The 15638-nt window shown below is 40.9% G+C and overlaps 1 protein-coding gene across 2 annotated transcripts in view; it reads right to left on the reverse strand.

Annotated features, from left to right (window-relative positions):
- TAPT1 (transmembrane anterior posterior transformation 1) overlaps window positions 1-3363 on the reverse strand; it is a 50678-nt gene extending 47315 nt beyond the window's left edge. The window contains exon 1 of one of the 2 annotated variants that reach the window (XM_072862192.1): window positions 3048-3363. In XM_072862192.1, the coding sequence (XP_072718293.1) occupies window positions 3048-3288 (241 nt within the window). In that variant the 5' untranslated portion in view covers window positions 3289-3363. Of the gene's footprint in view, window positions 1-388; window positions 678-3047 lie in introns of those variants that run through there. The other variant, XM_072862193.1, reaches the window with a different exon arrangement.
- Window positions 3364-15638: the final 12275 nt, after the last annotated feature.

Here is a 15638-nt window from a genome sequence, read left to right on the forward strand (position 1 = left end):
TGAAATGAGGCAGAAGTTCATACCACTAAATAATTGTTCAGATCCCTTGCAAACTTGTTTTTTGGAGTCTTCCTTTGTAACACTATCACTTGTAACTTTTTTGTTTTTCTCAATTCTTTCTTGTTTAAAAAGTTAAAAGCAAAAAGAGATAACCTTAGGTATAAACACACAAATTAACTACTACCTTAACCGCCCAGGTGTATTTTCTTCCACCTCAGATAACCGACCTTCTCTAACTTAAAGATAATGCATGTCAAACAACTGAAGTTTCCTGTGAAGTAAATACATGCATATGGGCAACCATCACAGAGTAACTTATGGGTCCCCTCCAACTTGAGATATTCTGTGATTCTAACTAATGAGCTATTTGTTCCCCACTCCTCCTTACCTCACACAAACTGGTTCATGGGCCTATTGTTGGAAACCAAATGATTTTAAGTTTCCTCCACCTGGCTACTTTCATGCCCTAGATATTAAGAGATAACCACTCCTCATGACTGAGGTTCATCAATACACAAGCTCCAGACTGTGACTGCAAAACAACCTCTCCAGTGACAGGGGAGGTACTGAAGCAGAGTCACTCAGCCAGCTCCTTTCTGGGCACTGACTGCCACCCAGCATCAGCCCTAGTCCTGTGCCAGCTGTGAAACAGATCAGTGGCTGACCCTGTAGGAAAAACACAGTAAGCAAAAGAACAGGATGAGACACCAAGGCAGGACAGAGCAATAAATCATCTGAAAAACGGCTTAATGCTGCTATCAAAGCATCATTTTATTTTAAAAATAAGTAAACACTCTAATTCCTACTTCAAATACCTTCCCTAATTCAAATTTCCTTCCTTTGCAGTCAGAAAGTTTTAGACTGTGGCCTAAGTTTAAATTGTTCACATAGTATACTCTTAATGCTTAAAGCATCCTCATTTATCTCCCCGTCTCAGCCAGAAATGCACAAGCATCTTCAGAACATAAAACGCCGCTAATTCCTTCAAGGTAAAAAGATAATGATTTACCTAAGTTATACTTCAATGCACAGCTACACAAAGGATAACTGTTAACCAGAAATGGAGAGGAAAATTTGTGCAAAGGTGAAATGCGCTGCGTCTCAATAATTTCCTATTGTTATATAATCACAACTTTAATCCTAAATGCAACAATTCCAGGCACTCACTTCAGTTCCGTCAATCTTAAATACAAACTTCTTCCATAAACACTCAAATAAATCAATCAAGACTAAAACAGCACAGTATTTTTTTAAAAAACAAGTATTTCCTTCTCCTCTGAACAACTTCTCTGTACAGTACTGGTCCTGCTTTATCATCTTGACAAAACCCTACTTCTATCTACTATTTAACATATTGCTACTGTTAGATGAGTTCAAATTTTTAGTTGCTCTACCAAGAAGCCTGTTCTTCTAATGTTTTCTTGTCCTGAAGAGTCAGAGCACGCCAATGATTTTAAACTATTTTTTAATTTAAAATCAATTGCTGGAAGATAGTTAGGAGACCCCTCCCAACAATTTCCTTACTTTTCACAAAGTTATTTGTTCAGCGCTCTTTCAGGCACATCAGTATGTATTTTGACGATTCTTTTTTTTGCCACAAAGCAATTCATAATACTACAATCAAGCCAATTGATTGTACAGCTATGCAAGTTATATCAGTTTCATCAATGCCACAGAAGTGCAGCCAATGATGCTGCATGTCCTATGACATAACACATCAGAAATGGACATAGCACCTGTCAAGCCCAGAAGGAAAGCACTGAATTGCTGGCAGATTATTTACGTCAAATCCTAATTCCTATTTTTTCTTTTTTGTATTTGATAAGACCTGTGGTATCACATTCAAGCCAACACTGAGGCAGAAAGCCTGGAAATTTGAACACCACTTCGAGCACTTTCCAGATTTTCAGCAAGCCACTCGATGAAGAATATGGTGCTAATAAAGTTATTTATAACCTTACCAACACTAAATCAACCCTGCCACACTGAGTGACAATTTTTACGAAAAAGGCAGGGCTATTTCCAAAAATTACTCTGTAGATACCTGAAATAACAAGTTCAAGTGTAAATGTAAATACAGCTGCAGATCGATAGCAAAGGCCATGATATTTTCCCTTATTTTTCCCTATAAAATCATGTTAGTAAACTACACTTAGTTTAAAAGACTTCTAATAATGTGCATACAACTTCCAGGCTCTAACAGCACCGTTACTTTCAGTAGTAGAGGCAAAGACTATTGGCCTCGTAGCTATGTGTACGTAACAAGAAACGTTAAGAGGATGAAGCATTTCTCATACTTCAGGAAGAAAGTTCAGCGAGCCCGCCGCCCTCCCGGCCCGCGGGGCTCAGGAAGCGCAGGGCCCAGGTCTGCACCGCCCTGCTCCTGTCAGGAACCGCGCTCGCCGCAGCCACTCCTCGGCAGGTATCAAGCCTAACAACCCCAGTTTCAACTTCAGTGTGCAACACTTCGGTGGATGATGCCCTTGCTGTTTAATAACCTGCCGACGATGACCGATTCAGATGGTGCATGCCAGGGCACAGGGGCTTCACTGCCCCCGTTCTCCTTCCTGAACACGCTCGTGCGGAAAGCAGGGACACAACCGGTCACGCCGAGGGGCTATATTTCACCGGCACGGGCGAGTCCGCTGACTAAACTTAAGGACAGGGAGAGACGAGGCAGCGCGGCCGGCGGGGAAGCTCCCCAGCAGCAGCGGCGGCTGAACGACGCCGCTCCCCAGGCCCGCGAGGTCCCGGCGCACTTTTTGAAGTCGCTCGCCGAAGTTCGCACAGGCGGGCGGCCGCGGCGCGCTCAGCCCCGCCTCAGGCACCCACCCCGGCCCCGGCCCCTCAGGCGGGCCGCGCCGGGCCGGGCGGCGCTGCGAGGAGCCAGCGCTGGCGACGCGCCCCGGAGGCGCCGCCCGCTCCGGGCAACACCGCCACGGCCACCCCGGCCTCCCGTGAGGGGCAACCCATCCCGGGGGCCCTCGCTGCCCTCCGCCCGCCCCGGCCTGCGGGCGGAGGCCTCCCGCCACGCCGCCGCCCCTCACCCGAGAGGCTCCGCTTCTTCTTCCTGCTCCGGTCGCTCTCGTAGAAGCCCAGCGTCTCCGTTCGCTGCTGCGGGGACGACTGCCCCGAGCCGGCGGGAGGCGGCCGCGGCTCGCTGCTCCCCCAGAGAGTTTTCGGCTCCCCCCGGCCGCTATCCTGCTGCTCCGGGGCGCCGCCGCGCCGTCCGTCCCCGCCGCTGCCCGGCGCGGCGGCGGAGGCAGCGGCGTCGGCAACGCCGGCCATGTTCGCCGCCAGCAGCGCCGCCCGCTCCGCGCCCGCCACCCCCGAGCCCCGCGCTGCGCCGCGCCCCTGGCGGTGACTCATCACCGCGCGACAGCGGCGAGGCCCGGCCGCCGCGCGAGTGCCCGGCGCGGGGGGCGGGGGCGGGGGCGAAGCCGGCGCGGCGCCATCTTGCCGCGGCGCCGCCGGCGTTAACCGCTTAGGTGCCGGGAGCCCCGCGCCCAGCCTCGCCTCCTGTCAGGGCCTTCCTCTGCCCGGCCTCGAAGCTTACTCTGGTTTACGGACGCTGCTGGGCGCAAATAAACATATTTGTGCTAGGGGAGAGATCTAGCGGGCCCTCTGCCGTTGTCGTAAGAAACAAGTGTGTAATGGTCACGGTTTCACCCGCCACACGGGCTGGGGAACGGTAGTTCAAAACAGTTGCAAATAACGTGATTAATCTACCCCGTGCCATGCAAATAAAGACCTTGTTTGAAAATGGAAAGCGAGAGGTGAATTATTAACTCTAAAGCCAACAGGATTTCCAAGAACTGCGTAACACATGTTGGACTAGACCGGGCACTTGAGGTCACAGACTTGCGCTCCCCAGGTTTGTGTAGCTCTTCCCGCAAGAGGCCTCTGGACGGAGTCCCTGCTGCCAAGCCCACCTGTGCGAAGGATGGGAGCTCTTGTAGCCACCTGGCTCGCACGGAGCTCACAACGCCCCGCCGGGCACAGGAGGGCAGGCGCCAGTGCTCGAGGAGCCCACGAAGGTCAACAAGCCCCACCAGCCCGAGAATCAGCATCTGAAATCTCGTCCTTCATGAAATGCTGAGGCTGGCAATGCTGTTAGTTACTGGCAGCATGATACTGGCAGTGATAAGGCTTGTCAGAGCCCATATTAATGAAAAATAATTGTTCCTGTCTCAAAGTGCTTATAATTTATACAAGAGTAAACATGAATATAAGAAGTAGGGAGCTCAAGGTACCAGTGAAGCACTTGTTTGCAGAGGGAATTCACATGGGCATGAGGACAAAATACCTGGCCTGAATTTCAAGTACAAGATCTCTTTCACATTCGGTTCTCATGTTTTTATCGTGCATTCAGAGGCCAGATTCAGTCAGCTTAATATTTAGCCACTCATCCTGGAAAAAGAGAAGTGCTTTATTCTTTTTTGGAAGGCCATATTAGCCTTCCTCTATAACTCTAAGTTAATTGTACAGTTGTCTCAGAGAGCATTTCAGGCTTTGGATAGACTAGAGGTGCCCGTTTCCATTGTCATTAGTGGATCTAAATGCCTAAAATCCAGTAGGATTAATCCAAGTCTTGATATTTTCAGGCAGTGGAACACTTCAGACAGGCACTCATAATGTGTAATAAGAGTATCATACCAGGAGCTAACAGTGATAGCTACGATACATTATCAGTTTGGGCTTTCTTTTCCCATCTTTTCTCTGTGGATGTAAAAAGCAGTTGGAAAAATAGGATGCAGAACAAAGAGCTCCAAAAAGAGCTGAAAAATTCCCTCAGCAGGAGTGCTGTTGCAGTCCATGCAAAGTTACATGACACTCTGAGAGATATCCTGCTTCTCTCCTTCCAAATGTGTATAAAAGCTATATCCATCCATAAGATGCATTGCATGATATTTAAGGACAACAAATTGTCACAACCTTGTTATCAGTCTTACTCAAATGAAGGCGTTGGCAGCACCAAGCATCATCTAAGAACCAGCTATGTCCTTTTTCCATCAGGCCCACTGAAAAGCTATCTCATGAATTGCCGGCACCAGTTGTGACAGCACATACATTTTCTATTCAGGGGTTGGCCCAAGATAACCTCACTTAGTTTACAAGAGCTTCCAGTATTCTGCTTGAAGTCGTTCAACTGAAGGCATGATAATAGTATGACTGCAGTGCAGTTCAGCTAATAATTGGCTCATATTTTTGACACATTGAGCAGCTAACCTCAAGTTTCTACCCACTGAGTCTTTCTGTATGTTTTTTCTGCACTTTACATCCAGTTTGTAACCCATCCTTGGCCAGGATTTTACTATGTTCTTTTCCACATGCAAAAAGATGTGTGTATTTCAACTATGATGTGATATTTTGGGATGGTGGCCACTTCCAGAAGGTCAACCCAACTGCAGCAAAATCCAGTCTTCAGACATTTGAGTCTTTGAACTAGCCAAGTCAGAGAGCAAAAGTTGTTTAGTGAAAAACGTTAGCAGTGTTGCTATAGGAAGTAGTGGTTCATTACGATATCTGCTGTTAGGAGTTATCTGGGACCATCTGCTGTTTGGCCATGAGAAGCTGTATTTTGTTGCTTACCATGGCTTATCTGCTATGAGACATGCTACGGAGTGACTGCAGCAGGTCAGAATCCACATTGCAGTTTCATAACCATTCACCAATCTTTTTCCTGAAGCGATTTTCTTAGAACAAAACACAGCCCTGTGTATGTTCCCACAGCTGGAGTTTCACTTTTTTCCCCAAGAGATAATTAGCAGGTGGGGAGGGAGGGAAGGGAGGATTGTTTCAAATAATGACTGTCTCCAAGGAGAAAAAGCAGTTTCATTCATACAACAGCAAAAACCATTAGGATAGTCGTGCAGTGAATACAGACTGGGAATTAACATTTACTTGAATTTTATTAGAAACGTCAGCACTGCTGATCTTTGGGGCCTTGCGCAAGCTACTTCATTTTTTGCCTTAAATTTCCCATACATATACTAGAGTAATGTTTATCTACCTATAATGTATCTTATACGTAATCATCACAGAGGGATTTTTGCTAATTTGGTATCAGGAAAGTTTATTCTGGCACTGTCGAGTATTAAAACTTTTATAGTGTGTCCAGCTCAGTTGTGCTTTAGTCCTTGAGTACTCATTGCTGAACTACTTTCTCTCCTAGTGAGAATGGTCTTTTTCTAAAGAACATTTTTACATGGTCTAAAACTCCTCCTTTTTTGTAATGGATTTTTTTTTTCCCACAAGACCCAACAAAAGGTCATTAAGAAGAAGACCCAGAAAATGGATAATAATTTTTTATCGCGCTTTTTGCTGGCAGAACTTCGTTGTCTTTTCAGATGTTGCCATCTATGTCATTTACCCCCACCAAACCAGATATCCCCTCTTAACATAGATTGTCTATCAGTGAAGTCAGCTAAAAAGAGGTCAGGTAAGATCTTCTTTTTAGAGAGCAATACAAACATGGAAAAAAATCTGTCAACAAAATTATATCTCATATGAGAAGTAGATTATGGACATAGGTTAGAAAATACGAAAGAAGTCTAGAGAGAAGTGCAGAAACTCAGTACACTGTACCAAGCAGAGGTAAGTGAAACTGGAGAATACATTAACTAGCAATAAAGAAGAGGCAGGTGTTAAAATGATGATAATAACAATGCAATACTCATAGCTGTATGAAACGGTTATGAGTAACTGCAATACTCATAACTATATGAAAACATCTGGTATCTATCTTCCATTGTAAGCTTTTTGTCAGTGAGGCTCAAACTTCTTTAGACTTTGCATTATCGTTCAAAAAAGACTAGATACTAAAAATGTATGGTTTAATGGTTTAATTTCTTGAGTCTCCTGCAAGAATTATATTGAGTTATAGTCTTCAATATGATTTTCAATCATTCTTCATTTTTAAAAATGTCATCACTGAGTACACCTTCTGTGAGGAGCCAAGTCAACGAAACTCATAATGAATTCAAAGTGCAATAATGCTGATTTTTTTCCACAATATTTTCAGGCCCTTTTGTAACATAAACAAGTTATTTTGTAGTGGGTTTGTGACTTTTAGTTCATCGATCCACTTAGTATGTGGGTGCATATTCATTCTTCTACTAAAGGCAATGCATCTCTTAGCAACAACTGATATTAACAAACTTAGTTCTAAATCTTTCAGAATTGCAGCTGTCATATATTTGCAAGGTACAGAAGTATTGGTTGGAAGTATAATCTAATTCTGTCTCAGTCAGTGCTGTTTGGTAGCTGAAGTTAAAAATATCTGTTTACGCCCACAGGAGAAAAATCATGTAAAGATTCTTTCCTCCATTTTATGTTCAACATCTAAGCAGCACATGAATTTTTGCATGGGATAATCTTCACATATGAAAAATAATGAGTATAAGAAATTGTTGTATAGACACTAGCACCCTACATGTTTCACTTATTCACTTTTTTTCTTATCTCAATATAAAATTTACAATGCTAGCATTTACCATTTTTTTTACTGAGTTGTAGGGTCACTAAAAATTAGGTTGACTCCTAGGTAAGCTAAGGGTATTACTCAACATCAGCATGTCCTTGAATAATGCAAGTACAAATTATGTTATGCAATACTACAGTACCTGAAAGTCGGGTTTGACTTCTCACTGGTACATTTCCATTATTTGTTTGCTTTGGATACGGTATTATATAGCACAGTAGCTGCTGCACAGTTAAAATCAATGGTGCTTTCCAGTGACAGCTTGATTTTCCACACCTTCCATCTTTGAAATTTTTGGAAGAAATAATTCTTTTGAGATACTTTTATGTGGCATCTTATCCTGGGACCATAGTTCAAGGAGGACTGAATGGCAGAGGTACAGAAGGTTAGTTCAGTATTACAGGTTTTTAAAAATATGCTCATATTATCTTAAAAATAAATTTCATAATATTCTTTGATTTTTTTAAAGACTTCTGGGAGTTCCCTAGTGTAATATTTTTATAGCTCTTTCCCTGTCAGATATCTTGAGTGTTGTTATCAAGGCAATACTTTTTCTGTGACTGTCAGTGACAGTTTTTTCCTGCCCATGGTCTGATCTCCATTTCTCAGTGTCAAGATTTCTTCAGGATTTATCTCTTGATCAAAATGCCACAACTAATACTTAAACTGCAGATACCTGAACCTCTGACACCTATTATGTAAAAGAAGCAGCAAATGGTCTTTTCAACATCAACATAACTGAACTCAGTGATATATGGGGCATTTCCCCATAAGGTTCACACATTTGAAAGTAAAGTAGCAGGGAGATTCCTAAATCTCTTCCAAGTTACTTTATCATAATTTTCATCCTGAAGTGCTGGAAGAAAGGTTTTGTAATCTCTTCTTTCCTTTTTTTCTTGTTACATATCTGTAGCTATACTACATAACATTTAAAGATGGCTCTATACACGGCAAGATGGTTTTAAGTGTTATAAAATAAGAGTGCAGCTGCCTTTGACTCCATCCTCAGCTGCTTCCTCAGCAGAGCTAAGCCAGACGTGAGGTGTGAGGGGAATAGGTGGGAGGAAATCGGTGGAGAAAATGCAGATGGAAAAAAGGTTATGAGAGCTCCAAAAGTCATGACCTGGGAAGAGAAGAGCCCCTGGGGAAGAGGGTCTAAGCACCTAACATGTTTTCTGTACCTAAGAATGAAATTCCCAGTATCAGACAGAAAGTGGTTGGTGTTTTGTTTAGGTGTCAGAAAATAAGTTACCTCTAAAAATTGGTTTCCTAATATATGGGTTTCAGTCCACCATTTCTTCATATTTTTCAGGTCCAGGGAGCAGAGGTGAAATCCCAAATTTAGAGTGGCCTAGGTCTTGTGCCTGAATTTACAATATAAGTTTTCAGTCATGCCAAATGCAAGTGGAGATGGAAATCTCTGTTACAAGAATCATTAGCAATCAGAGTTGCTGTAAACAGTCCTATTGATTTTAATAAGTTGAAAATCTCAGCTCAGCAAGAGCATTTCTGTTATGATAAAATATGCAGATATATACATACATACAAGCTTTGTGCCTAAAATTAGATTGTGAGATCTCTAGATAGGATCTTAAGTCTCTCACTTCTGGAAAGCTTCTTTACTCAGAAGAGAATTCAAATGTGTTAGATTTAAACATAAGGGTAAGTGCTTTTCTGATTTTAGGCAGTAAAAATGTGTTCTTCAAAAATCTTGAACCTCCTATAGGACCAACTGAATCAGTTAAGAGGTTCTGGGACCCCTAGTTTAGATTCCTATTTCTGAAAATCATGGGTCATTTTGTAATTATAGTTGCACATGAAAAACATGAACCATAGCATACATAGAAAAGGAAATGTATTGCTTATAAATGTATAACTAATGGCTCTGAGACCAAACCTTCAGTCATTGTAAGTCAAAATAAAGTCATGACCTTCAGTGGACTCACAGTTTTCATGAGGTTGGGGCTGGTTTTGAATTATTTGAAGTTTGAAAGAAGAAATGTTTTATTTTTTAATTGTTATGTGCTATTTAAACAATGCTGTAATAGATACAGATCACCTAATCCACTGTGCACAATATAATGAAGGTGAAAAATCTTATGCAGAACTGTTCTTCATGAACACAGGTGTTGTTTTTATATATATAAACACACACAAACATTTATTTACATATACATGACAACAGAATACTGAAATCAAGATCACCTTTAGGAGCTAAGTATTGTTTTAACATTAGAAATATTCTAAAACAGCCGGTCTTTTTCAGGCAAGGGTTCAGTGCTACATTTTTAATAATTGTCTTCCCTTGAGTTTGGTTTTTGCTTTAGTTATTGTTTTTCTTGTTAACTCTTACAATCTAATTGTCAAATGTGACAGCAGCATTTGGATCAAATTCAACTCTGATTTAATTCCAGTAATGCCAACATAGCCTGCATGATCTTTTATATGTTAGTGTACAGACGTAGATTTTTGATGTATTCACAAACTGCATCTACCAATATATCAAATTGTGTCTATCGATAGCACAGTTACAGCATCAAGGGGGTGATTTCTTATGTCATGCACCGAAGACCCTCTATAGTAGCATGATGAGATAAGAATACATTGTCAACTGGGACTCAAAATTTCCTGTCCTTTTTTTGCTCAAGTTTTATATTTTGAAGCAGGCAATTTTAATTTGGCAGGCTCCGTACAAATCCAATTAGCATTTGGAACTCCAGGAGGATTGCTCTACCTTGATGAGTAACTAGATGCACTGGAATGTGTTTGGGATTGCTCTTTCAGCCCTGGCAGATCATAAAGAAAGGCACTTACATTGAAAATGCTTGATATTCCTGCAAAGTAACCCTACCTGCCCTACATTTGCATCAACTAGCACAGCATTAACTAAACATGTTTTTCCTTTCCATTTTCAAATTATTCTTGTTGTGAGAACCTGTAATTTACAACAAGTTATATGCACCAAAGCCACATTAAGAGTGGACAGAACTCACGGAGGGACATCAACAGTAAAAGCTGAGATTCTATGTCAGCCACTGAGTTAACATTTGGAATATCAGAACATAGGTATTGGGGAAACCATCAACTGGTTAAAGAATCCAGCAATTTAATTGAAACAATATGAAATATATTCCTTTTTGGAAAATCTTATGAAAGCACATTTTCAAACGCAGGCAGCTGACTAAGAAAAAGTCCTGTAAATGACGTCTCTTAACACTATTACATTTAAAGTACTGTCAGCATTTCTGTTACAGGGATTTACTGTGGAGTACTAGATTAACTTCTAACTCAGCCTTAAGAATATATGCTTCTTTACAATCTAATGGCTTGTTTTGGCCTAAAAAACTTGCACAGGTATGCACTGATGTTCATGCGTTTGTTTAGAGCACCTGCACGCAGAAATGCGTGTTCGCATAACCAAGTACCCATACATTCTATAGAGATGTTTATAAGCAAAAAGAACCCTAGACAAGCAGTTACCCAACCAGCTTGCACAAAGATGACTCCCATGCATATGGATATTTTTGTGGGCATTAGTCAGCTGCTTGGTTATGATAACTTGATCCAAAGTCTGACTCTGGAGTTATTTTAGTGACCAGGATGCACTATTTTAGTTCTGCATTATAAATCCCTATAATATAATTGCTGACAGAACCTTTATCACAGCATTGCTAGCAGATCGTTTATGATCATTATGATCTGCTAGCAGATCATTTATTAATTCAACCCAGGAATAAATGCTTGATACATAAATTTTAATAATTGCAGTCCTGCCCAGTCAGGACGACCCCTTTCCGAATGATTGGAAGTTACATGACTCATTCCCTCCTTTGTACATTCCCAGCTGGCACATTCAGTTCCCTCCCAGTACTCCTATATTTCACAATCCATAACAATTATTCTCCCCTTTGCTTAAGTGAGATTGTTTGAAATGAAATCAGGAGAATTATCAAATAAAAAAAGAACAGTTGAATGGCTGAGTGTTAACCCTTGGATGAATGCAGAGCTATCATCTTAATTGCAAGCAGCATACTTTATGGTAATATACGAAGCACATCTTGTTTAATAGAAATATTTCATGCTTCCAGTAAGGTGGTTAAATTATATGTCCTGATGCGTCTGCAGAGCACGAGCATACATTTACATTGGAGTCCATGATACGAACAAGCAAGACTAATAAAGCAATACCTGAGAATTAACAGAAGAAAGATAATGTTCACAGAGCTGCTGTGTCTTCTGATTTACTCTTTCCTACTCACAGCATGTTCCTGGCTTCTGATGCTGTGAGTTAAGATTGCTCATGGTGCCAATTCACCCTTTTTTTCTACAGTGTGTCTCCATGGCAGATCTTGTTCTCGCCTCCTTAGCCTTGTTTGGCTCATGTCCTCAGTAGACAAATTTTTAAAACTTTGCCTGAGTATTGTTTTTGACCTTTTAGACCTCTAGCCCAACTTGAGTGAGCGGGTGTAATGCCTGGCTGAATCAGCTGCACGATCAGCATCATAGTGTCCTGAAGGCACAGCCAGGAGTTGAGTGTTTCGCTCTGGAAAATAGCTTGTGTCCTAGGAGAGAGGAACACTCTCCCTTTGTTTGCAATGACCACTCAAACACGATGATGCTAGAAGCCACCTGTTTTAGAAAATTAAGGAATAGACTGATTCTGACCCAGCTCTTTCTGTGCAACAAAGCCCGATTTCTGTGGGCTTTCAAGGAAGTAATTGAGCAGATAATTCAGCACTGAGAAAGTGGGAGCACTGACAAGTCTTACTGGGTTAGAGGCAGTTGGAGGTGACAAGCAGGTTTGTAAGCGAGCCACTTGTATTTAGAATTTTAGATCTGGGTTGAGGAGTGTCATTTTAGACATACAGGCTTAAAAATTGTAACTTAAATTCAGGAGGGGGTTAACAACTGAATTTCTCTTGTGGGAAATGGATTTCCAGGTTGGGAACAGCTCTAACACTTAGGCAGTTTTCCCATTTACTAAGTATAGCTATTCATTTTAATTTGCATAAAGAACATGGATATGTAAGTCCCCAATTACTTTAAAAGCAATATTTGAACTGATATAGAGAAGTAATTAGTTCAATGAGGAAATGACATTACATAGTGGAAAGCTTGGTTTGCCAAAGATCAATTTGTTGACATTTGAATCCAACTAGAAATTAAATGCACAGAACAAAAACTAGACTATTTTAGTAAAAAGCCATCTCATCAATTTGGAACAAATGAAAAGCATGCCTGTGTCTCAGCCAGAGGGGCTAAGTAAGAGATTTCTTTGCAGTAGAAAATTTACAAATGACCATTTTAAACATTAAGAGAATAGAACAGTTTATGATTAAAGCATGGGGAATCAACGTTTCTTTTGTTATCCCAGAAGTAGAATCGTTATTTCCATAGCACTTTTTTCCTATATATAAAATGAGGATACTACTACATATGCCCCCTTTTCACAGAACTGTGATGCTTGATTCAGCAACATCTGTTAGTATCTCTGAAATCCTCAAAGAGGAAATACAACAGGAAGGCAAATACCATAACTTTGGATTACATCTGGATCTCCTTTGCTTGATTGTTGTAGTTGTTTATGTACTGTCATATAAATTCATAACATTTCCCCTACAAATAAAGCACGACAAGATTTTGTTCGAAGAATTTTCCTGTCTAAACTGGAGATTATAATAATAACAAATCAAGTGATTAACAATGAAAAATGAGTGAGCTACAAGGGAATGAAGAACATAGCTGTGAGAGGTAACAAAACAGTTACTATAATACACATGTTTTGTTAGTTCATCCAAGTAACAAAGGGAAAGGACAAGGTGCTTTTTACAAGCAAGGAGGTTTTCTTTCTCGGTACAAGATGGATGTGAAGGTTGCTGATGTAACAGGTAAATGTAGGATTATTTAAACTGTCCAAAGCACAATGACTTTCAGTTATTCTTGAAAATTATAGTGTTTTTTAAACTTTTTATCAACACAAGCTTGGATTTAAAATATAAAGATCCCACATGAAAATTGTATTTTTGTGTTTTTCCTTGAATCATGTGAATAGCTACAATAAATTGACAAGAACCATTAATTCCTATTCTAATTAAAGGGAATGGTGATATCTAAGATCATTCATGTCAGTGTTGGATAAACACTCAGAAATAAGCTAGTAAGGGTTCACTTTGTCCTCTAGAGGTTGTGTAATCATGCTTGCCAGAAATAACTATATAAAAAAAATCTGCTGAAAAGCATAGGGACTATCTCCAGAACCAAAATTCAGTCAATACAGGGGTAAAGAAAAGCTCTTTTAGCAGCATATAGCTATGCTACACAACAGCTTCAAATTGAAAATGAAGATATAATATTCAGAATTGCATTGGTAAAGATTCAGTTCTGTGGTAAGGGTTAATCTTCATTCTTTTGGACATGAACCAAATTTTAACTGATGGGAGTTAGAAAAATCTGCCTATAGCAACACTTTTTATTCCAGCCTGGTATGCTTCAGGATTTCTTGCTCTTTCTCCCTAAGAAATCAATTGGGGTTGAAGATAGGATGCTGGAGACAGGATACTGCCTCGTAGTAAGTAGAAGTCTCATCAGCTGTGGCCATGCTTATCTGTTTATCCAAAACATGCATAGATTTTATGAGTTCCAGTATGATAGGTCTTTTAAGGAGCACACAATGATCAGTTACCAGTAATTGAGAAGAATTTTCAACTTAAGCACAAAAGGGGCCCCAAAGTGGCTGTGTGCTGCCTTTCCATGTTTGCACTCCCATGAATGAGCTAGGTCAAGTAGAGGACTAGCTCTGGGATGCCTCAGCCCTCTGCTATATTCCACTTTCACCCCCTTTTGCACGTTTGACAAAATTGGCACAAAAGGATTTCAAGTTGACAGAGATAATTCATGTCTTGCTTATCGGCAGACACCGGACTCTTCCTCATGCTGCCGTTGTAACCCGGACCAAACTGGAGGCAGTACTATAGCATCGGACTTCACCTGGGCTTCTGCTTCCATGTGGTATCGGTGGCTTTCTTTGCATCAGCAGTCAGAAAAGGAAGATTGCTTCTGGGTCTCTCATCCAGCCACTCGCCCCTTCCTAATTTGTAAGTTCTGAATTTGTACCATTTTGAAGGAGAAAAAAGTGCCAAGTCTGATCACTTCTGTGATGAAGAAATTCCATTAAGTCTGAGTATATGTTCTTGATAGGGGTATTTCGGAAGCATTAGTGACATAGCCTATTGAATCTGCATACCTGCAGTAATGATAAGCCGGCAATCTATGTTGACATTAAGCGATTAACATATTTAGTAATAATACAAAGCATTGTGAACTGTGGAAACAATCAGCAATTAAATGTATTTTGTATTACAGAGACTTAACACCAGCTAGGTGAACAAAGAATGACAGCAAGGCAAAACCAAAAGCCTCCCCAAAATACCTGGGTGCACCTAGTCATATTGACAGACCAAGTCTGCCCACCGCTTGCAGAGGTCACTGCGAGACATGTCAAAGCGTTCTTGGGTCAATATTTGGAGTAGGAGAAAAATATGCTCTGGGTAGTCTATCATGCCACCTATGGCTTGGCTCCTGCAAGTTCTGGGGGGACAATGAGCAGACAGGACAATTTATGGGAGACATTTAGACTAGGCGAGTGTACTCCAGAGGCTGCACACACCTGTGGTAGGATATATCCTTTTTAATTATGGCATTTCTTATCTCTCTGTTGACCTCAGTGACCTTCAGATTAGCACTCTGTTCACTACTCTGTCTTACTCATGCGTCCAGGCTTGTATTTATGAGTAATCCCTTGATTTTTAAAAATGCACCTTTCAGTTCACTGTAATTTTTATTTTTAATGTGGCCTTCTGTCAGATCAGTGAAGAGTCCTTGCCAGCAGCTGAATTATCACACTGTGCTATAATTCTGATGTGGATGTAAATTGTTTGCACTTGTCTGCTTATAAGTACAATTTCTCTTTGAAAGACTCACTATGAAGAAAATCCAAAGATAACCAGATTTTTAAAGAAAGGCCTGGAATTCTGTAGGAAAATGTGAAATAAAAAAGTGGCTATGCTTCTGGAAAATACTTAATAAATTTAGTGCCAAAGGTAAATGTTTTTGGCACTGCTAAACTCAACATTTATAGTATAGAATCAAACTGGAA

Source organism: Ciconia boyciana, chromosome 5, assembly GCF_034638445.1.
Source record: "Ciconia boyciana chromosome 5, ASM3463844v1, whole genome shotgun sequence".
Classification (NCBI taxonomy): Eukaryota; Metazoa; Chordata; class Aves; order Ciconiiformes; family Ciconiidae; genus Ciconia; species Ciconia boyciana.